Raw genomic sequence first — 7,918 nt, forward strand, 5'->3', positions numbered from 1 at the left:
AAATTTAGTTTCACTTGTTGCTCAAACAAATATGGGTGACTCAATGCAAGAACTCAACACCACTGCAAGATCTAGAGAGAGATGTGTATGCATGGATCCTTACCCCTGCAGCCTTTGGCTCATCATCTTACTCAAACACTCTTAAGATATGGGTGACTATGAGACTTCAATGTAAATGGCCATCATACACCAAATAACAGTGATGATACAACAATAATATTCTTGGCAAACTTTTCCATGTTTGATGAGTTCATTCACTTATTGCAAATGCCTGTTCTTGAGTGAGTTGAGATCACATGGAAAACACAGTTTAATACTTTACATTTGAGAACAGATTTGAAGCTTTGGATATTTTCATGTAGATGATTGTAGTAGTAAATCAACATACTCCATCTGATCATTGTTTAGTGGGTAGGGCTGAGAAATCTGCCTGTCCTACACAGCCTCATCAGCAAGCCAACTCTCCAGCATTGTCAAAGGAGGGTGTTGATCATCCAATATCTTCTGCCCATCAGAACAACCTGGGACAGACTGAGACCCACCAAAGGTGGCTCCTGATGATGATTCCTCCCAATCAATTCTGCTCGAGCCCTCTAAAAATTGCAATGATTTGAGTTCTTCAATGGAGACTGGATTGTAGCTCTCTGGTAATTCAACATTAATTTGATTCCCCATGAAACACACAGGAGTTGAGGAGTTGGTGCTGCTGTTGGCAAACCTAGTGATGCTTTGACATCTTATATGTTGATCTTGAGATGGCCTCCTCCACCCTTCTAAAAGCCTCGAGATGTTCTCTGTGCTTGAAGCATATTTTAAGGTACTTGGATTGGATATGGGGAGAGTAGAATGGGTGGTGTAGGCATTAGAATTTCCGCTTCCAGTGTCGTAGCATCTCGATGCAAACTCATGGCACACATTGCCTGCTCTGGATGAAGCACTGTGGCTGCTAATTGCTGCTTGATACCTCTTCATCTTCTTCTTCATGTGGGTGTTCCAGTGGTTCTTGACATCATTGTCTGTTCTCTGTGGAAGGTACGAAGCTATGGCTGCCCACCTGCACACAAACATGGCTCACAGTATCATGCAAAGAATTTGTGTTCAAGTCAAATCCAACTACAGTGTTCATGAAGAACAATTTACTTGTTGCCTAGCAATGACTGGAGGTGGATGATCAATTCTTCTTCTTGTGGAGTGAAGTTGCCATGCTTGATTCCTGGTCTGAGGTAGTTTGTCCATCTTAATCTGCAGCTCTTGCTGCATCTCATCAAGCCTAGAGGTTGAAGATGACAACAATTTCATGCAAAGCAAACAAGGGAAGCAGGAAAAGCACAGAAATCCTACAACCCATGGAAGAAAACTTAGAAGGACTCATTTCACCAGTATTAGTAGGTATCGATCTCCACTTTCCAGGACCATGTTTTTGGATGTAGGAGACCAGTATGATATCTTCTTCTGGAGTCCAAGGGCCTTTCTTGATGCCAGCCTTTGCACAAAACAGAGACCTGCCCATCACGACTCCCTCCTCCAAGTCTTCTCCTCTGCTTTTTTTCTTCATCCCCTGCCAGTGTCTCACCAACATGTGGGTGTTTACGTAAGACGACATGTGGAGACTCAGCTTTCATTTACCTGTCATCCTTCTCTCTCGTCTCATTTACTCCCGCGTCTTGTTATGTCACATGATTCAGCAAACCCTACAGCAAAAGAGAAGCTGTGACTCTCTTGATCTCTCTCTGTCTCTCGTTCTCTGGGTCATTTGATGCTGGTCAAATAATATAAGGTCTGTCATTTCCTCTCTATCATTCATATATTGGGAAAACATGTACATGACAACAATGTTTGTTTAAGCAGCAGCTGTATAAGACCACAGGCAATACAGTGTTTTAATTCCAAACCGTTTTGGTAGCTATATGGGACCGATCTTATCATTTCATCTCTGTCGTATACCGTTCACTTTCTGTACTTCTTTCTTTGATCTTGACATTCTTATCGACATGTGTAGGACTTATTCTTAGGGTTTACAAGTATTTTTAGATTTCTGATACATGAGATCAATATTCATAAGAAATTTTGGTATAATTTTTTTTTTACAAAGAAATAAAAAGAGGGAAAGAAAGTGAAAAATATTTAGAGATAACAAATTCAAGTATAAAAAGAGGTATATGTGAAAACAAATCTTCAATATCCAAATTAATGCATCTCTGAATTTTTTGATGGGAAGGATGTGAAAGATATTTTCTAGTAAATCTAGAAAGAGGGAAAAAAAAAAGAAAAATTCTTCATAAAAAATAATTAATTTTTCTTTGTAAACATGCATATGAAATGCTGAACTATTTAAATATTAAGTCTAACATTTCTAGTTTCTATTTATTATTAATTCTCTAGATAACTCTTTTTGTCTTTTCTTCTTTTCTCCCCCAGTAGATTTCCATTAGGATGTGTTCATGTGGTGACCATGGTAGCCTTGTGACATTTATAAATGTATTTAATCCTTTTTCCTAAAAAGAAATGTAGGAAGGTTGCTTTTTTGCATGGTGTATATGAATATATGGTGTTATCTAATTTAAGGTTAAATCCGTCTTTACACTTTATCACTAGAAAGTGATTGGCTGCTGCTCCAAGAATTGGCTCCTCGTGTCGCTTTAGGTTACGTGACCCCCAACCATTGCATAATGGTGGGCGTGACATCGATAACGAACTCTCCTTGTACAGCTCCTTATAATAAATAGTAATGTGACCAAACAATCAATTTGGATTGGTACACTTCACTATGACGTGTCACACTCGACTGGTAACCATCGGAAGTCACTTGGTCATTTCGGATCCGGATGGCTGGTCAACCAAAACATCCGATCCGTTTATAATAGTCTTGTTTGGTGTTTCGGATCAAGAAGGATGACGGCCCAATTATGTTGTATTGGGCTTTTCGGTTCCAGAGTCTGACTCGTCTCGGGCTTCGATAAATACCAACCGCCTAACAACTCCACGCACGAAGTAGTGGCGGAGGAAGCACGCGACGCTGCGGTTCGTCCATCGCCTTCGATCTGCCGACCTTGATCTTGAATCGCCTATTTGGGTTTTTGGTATGGCGAAGATATTGGTATTGCTCTGTATCTTGTTTTCGTTTTGTCTCCGATCTCTTTGGGTCTCATCGAATCGCATGCGACGCTTTGGAGAGGGCGAGCATTTGGTTCGTCCATCTATGGCCTTGGGTCTCTCCCTTGGGGTTATCTGGTCATGGTATGTCAAGATCCTGCCATCCTTCTTGACATGTGTTTCTTGGTGGTAGATTCTGTTGTTGCGATACGTCGGTTCTTGAATGGTTGCTGCCTTGTTTGATCGGAGTCGGTAGATTTAGAAGCATGACTGTGGAAACCTCGTCTTCGAGATGCTCCGCTTGTTCTTCTTGGAATCTAGGGTTAGGGTTATCTTGTTTGGCCGGAGCCGATAGATTTGGTAGTGTGACCGTTGAAACAACATCTTGGATGTGCTTTGTTTCTTCTTGTTTGAATATAGGGTTGAGGTTATCTTGTTTGGCCGGACTCGTAAGATTTGGTAGCATGACGGCTGAGTTCTCGTCTTGGATGTGCTTCGGTTCTTCTTCTTTGAATCTAAGGTTAGGGTTATGTTGTTTGGCCGGAGTTGGTATATTTAGTAGCATGATGGCTGAGTTTTCGTCTTGGATATGCTTTGGTTCTTCTTCTTTGAATCTAAGGTTAGGGTTATGTTGTTTGGCCGGAGTTGGTATACATAGTAGCATGACGGCTGAAATCTCATCTTGGATCAGACCCACTTTTTCTCGAATTTGGAAGAATTGTTGCACTCACATTGTTGACATGTTGATTGGCGGACTAATTATATATTATCTCATGTAGTTAAGCTATCTTTAGTATCCTAATCCCTATATTTTAAAAAGTTACATTAACATCTTTATAGCTGCGAAAGTAAAACATCTAACTCCATTTATCCTAACGTCGTTTGTTTGAGCAATAAAAACACGAAAACAAAGGACAAAAAATATAATTTTAGCATTTCAATTGGTGGTGGCAGACTATGTCGATGGTGGCGAACGACGTCGCCGTTGGGGCCGTAGATGGCTGTTGTGGATGAGGAAAGCGGCGATGAGAGGTGAGGGTCGCTTTGTATTGTGTCGATGCAAATGCAGTTGCCGAGCGGTGAAAGGGTCGATGCAGATACTGAGTGGTGTCGCTCTATATCTGCGTCGACGCAGTTACCGAGTGACGCCACTCGATATCTACATCGGTAGCCCTTGCGTCGCTCAGCAAATGCATCTGTGTCGACGTAGTTGCTAAGCGACAAAAGGGCCGTCGATGCAGATGCCAAGATGCCCTCATCTCTTACCGTCACTCTTTTATCCACAATAGTCACCCGTAGCCTCCAATGGTGTTGTCGTCGCCGCCACCGACGTCGTCCGTCATCGCTAACTGGAATATTAAAATTATATTTTTTGTCTTTTGTTTTTATATTTATGTTAATAAAACCGATGGCGTTAGGGTAAATGGACCTAGGTGTTTCACTTTCATAACTATAGAGATGCTAATTCTTTTTAAAGTATAGATATCGGGATGCTAAAAGTAGCTAACTACATGGGTTAACCTGTAATTAGTCCTTGATTGGCTGTTGATTGTCCTTTCTTGAGTACATGTTGGTTTTATTTGCATTATTACTTTTCTCTTTTTGTCTAGGGAGTTTTTAGGTTTGTTTCCTTGATGTTCAATTCCTTCTTATTCAGCCATTTCACTAAACTTACTGCTTTTCTAAAGTCCTTTCATCTTCTAAACCCTAAATTTTTCTTTTTGTATGTTCCTCATCATGTTTATACATAGCACTGAGTTAGACATATGATATTTTATTAGTATTCTAAGCAATTGTATTCAGCGAATTATTGCACTTTTGTGCCTTTTATTTCCCTTGTAGGCAACGAAATTCTTAGTGATATAGGGATTCTGTGGGAACTTTTAGAATGGACTAGTTGGAAATTGATTGCATGTATAGGCTTGCAATTATTATTTTGAGAGATGCTAAATTTGCTCCACTTGTCTATTTCCAGTTTTTTACATGCACTGCATGACAAATGTACAGCTAGAGCAATGGATAACTCACGATGCTACTGTCATGCATCTGTTTTGGAGTTTTGCTTGTTAATATTTCCTTGGTCATTTTGTTTTTCTGTGTGCCTATTGGAGATCAATTGCCTGTCAACTTTCATGCACAATTGTGCTGCATGTCCACAGTGAGATCTTTGTCAGGCCTCAGTTGTTTTTTCATGCTTCATTAGATGCATTGACCAGGCTTTAGCAGTTGATTTTTCCGTCATACACAACATACAGATTTGGCCTGACTTATTTTCTGCATGCTTTCCCCTACCATCGGTTTAGAACTTGAAAGCATAAACCTATTAACCAAGTCATCTATACATTTTTTTCTCTTTTAATTAATCCTTGTTTCTTGGTTATATCCCTGTGAGTTGTGAAGGTTAGTGCAGAAGCAATATAAAGTTCTCACCATTAAAAACTTACCATTGAGAAGAATGACTCCAAAGAGAACCCGTGTATAGTCATAAAATATGTACATTTTGCACTTGTAAAGGTGCTGCAAAAATAAAGATATTGTTATCCTATGCTTATTTGTTTGCATCAAATTGTTTCCTTATGCATGCATCATAAGGATTGCTTAGTGGCTTCATGTTACATTTTAGTTTTTGTGAAACTAGTAATTGTATGATTTTCAATATCACTGCATGGCTCCATGAAGAATTTCACATATTGAATATAATGCTCAAAGTATTGAGATGCATGGATGGTTTGTACTAGTTTGTTTTGTTTACTCTTAACTTTGTAGTACCTAATTTGGATTAAAGTGGAGACGCAAGAAACAGTACAAGTGATGCGTGGTGCCATCACTGTGCAAATCTGTGGAAATCTTGAGAATTTGCTGGGCATCTGTGCAAATCTGCATTCTTGAGTGCTTGAGTTTAGCCATCTTCTGCAAATCCTCCAATAATGCTAAACATTCAGCTTCTATTCGAGACGCAGCTTGACATGGCCTTCCTCCAAGCATCATGATATCTCCGTTTATCTTATTAATTACAAAGCCAATTCCTGCAAAAGATATCTTGCTCATCTTAGTTTGTTCTATGGCCATATATCTCGTTGGTTACAAAAGGAGCTCCAGAAGAGTGACCAAAAAAGAATTCATGTCTAGTTGCCATCTATAGATGCACCAGTAAGTTCCAATCGTTCAGCCAGATTTGTTGATCATGGTAAGAAGTTCTTCTATATTGTCTTCTTGTGCCATATGTGCTGTGAATATGATGATCCTTGATCTCGTAAGAAGTTCCAAGCATCATGATCATGTAAGAAGTTCTAAATGGTTTTTTGCCTATGCATGATTGTTTAGGTAGTTCTTTGCATTTATGCTTGGTTAATCTGATGTTCTAGGCAAATGCTGAGTTTTAGCTAAAGATTCCCCAGCTGCTTTTTGTTAGATTTGTTGCTAGTTGAGTTTTGCATGAATGTACATTTTGAGCAGTCTGATTCATCACCGCTTAAAGATCTTCTTCTTCTTCAGGTTTATTAAGGCTTTTACACTTCACTATAGCACTAGTTCAACAAACAAGGCAAATTCAAGTAATGTCAAAAGTTACTTTTGTGCAGTCTAATTCAACACCACTTGACGAGTTTATTAGTTTTGGTAAATCTGAGTTCTATTCCTCCGTGTTTAATTTTTATCTTGTAATAGCACTGCGAATGAAAAATTTTCAACTTTACAAGGCTTCTGTTTGTCACACTTACCTTCTCTAGATTGCCCAAAGATGTTCATTAATTGTCGATTTGATGTGTGTTGATGTAATTTGAAAGGAGAAAAGCAACATGTATTCACACATCTTTCTTCCCGCTTTTTCTTGATGTCAATTCGCACATCTTTCGGTTAGATCCTTTTCCTCTTGACATTATGTGGCATGACAAACATGTTTTGATTGAGTGCTTAATAAACAAGATTGGTGCTGCTGACCTTGTCTGTTCATCAACAAATCTGTAAAGATTTTTCGAACGGGAGTTCATCAATGCTAGTGTGTTCTCACAAAGCCTGTCACCGTGGATGTAGGTGCTGAGAAACTTGTGAACGTAGATTTAAAAGAGGTAATGAGAAAAAGCAACGTTCTCTTTCTTTTTTGGAGTGTTTTTTTGAACAATGAATCATTCCTCTTTGTATCAAAACTAAACTGGGACAAATTTTACCACAGTTTCTTTGTAGGAACACGAGATCGTAAAAGCAGGTTAAAAACTATGTTAATAACTCGAGTTGGAGCCCGAAATCCTTTCGACAAACTCAATGCTCTGCAAGATGCTCTGTATGTGCCAGCCAGGTGACAGCTCAACCTAATGTAATCAAGGCATGGTGACCATGATAATCTCATGTATGTTAGTCAGCATAAATTATTACATTGCATGGCCTGAGAAGAAAGATCAGAATCATTGCAATAGATGAAATACTTCAATTGCTCTTGGTCTCTCCCAATTCGTATCTTCTTTATTACACAGCCTTGAAAATCTCAAAAAGAAAAGTTGGCTACTAGTTGTCTAATCGGACCAGCAACTAAAACGATTTAAACAAAGTCTCGATAACTTTAGAAGGAAATAATAAAAAATAAATATCTGGAATAAAAAATAAATATCTCATATTCTAACTTACCATATTGATTACTCCCTGCGTGGGTTGAGATGTTCTTTTGAAGTGCATTAGATGATTTGGCACTAATTTTTTCATTGTATTCTCAGGGAATGCATGAGGATTTATAACCTGCAGAACAAATAAGTCCTCGATATAGTAAGAAAAAACTGATAAAAGAAAAACATGTGGCCTTTATTTTTTGTTCAAATTTCTCAAATTTAACTGA

General features: G+C 38.7%; 1 protein-coding gene and 1 long non-coding RNA gene across 2 annotated transcripts; one reads left to right on the forward strand and one right to left on the reverse strand.

Moving 5' to 3' along the window:
• Positions 1 to 200: 200 nt before the first annotated feature.
• On the reverse strand, positions 201 to 1,683 carry LOC135625486 (transcription factor MYB60-like). The gene is made up of 3 exons (XM_065130359.1): positions 1,378 to 1,683; positions 1,141 to 1,270; positions 201 to 1,054 (listed from the first exon to the last, which is right to left on the reverse strand). Exons 1-3 carry the CDS (start codon positions 1,601 to 1,603, stop codon positions 436 to 438), a joined length of 975 nt encoding a protein of 324 aa, XP_064986431.1. The 5' UTR covers positions 1,604 to 1,683; the 3' UTR covers positions 201 to 435.
• A 1,222-nt stretch (positions 1,684 to 2,905) lies between these two features.
• Positions 2,906 to 7,526, forward strand: LOC135625490 (uncharacterized). Its single transcript, XR_010492067.1, has 2 exons — positions 2,906 to 7,160; positions 7,265 to 7,526. It is a non-coding gene; the product is annotated as an uncharacterized LOC135625490 (long non-coding RNA).
• Positions 7,527 to 7,918: the final 392 nt, after the last annotated feature.

Source organism: Musa acuminata, chromosome BXJ2-10 (genome assembly GCF_036884655.1).
Source record: "Musa acuminata AAA Group cultivar baxijiao chromosome BXJ2-10, Cavendish_Baxijiao_AAA, whole genome shotgun sequence".
NCBI classification, from domain to species: Eukaryota; Viridiplantae; Streptophyta; class Magnoliopsida; order Zingiberales; family Musaceae; genus Musa; species Musa acuminata.

Coding starts and splice junctions, on each gene's coding strand:
- LOC135625486 (XM_065130359.1), bottom strand. CDS start 1,603: ATGTCGTCTTACGTAAACACCCACATGTTGGTGAGACACTGGCAGGGG. Junction 1,271..1,377: donor ATCGATACCTACTAATACTG/GTGAAATGAGTC, acceptor TTCAACCTCTAG/GCTTGATGAGATGCAGCAAG. Junction 1,055..1,140: donor CAGTCATTGCTAGGCAACAA/GTAAATTGTTCT, acceptor GTTTGTGTGCAG/GTGGGCAGCCATAGCTTCGT.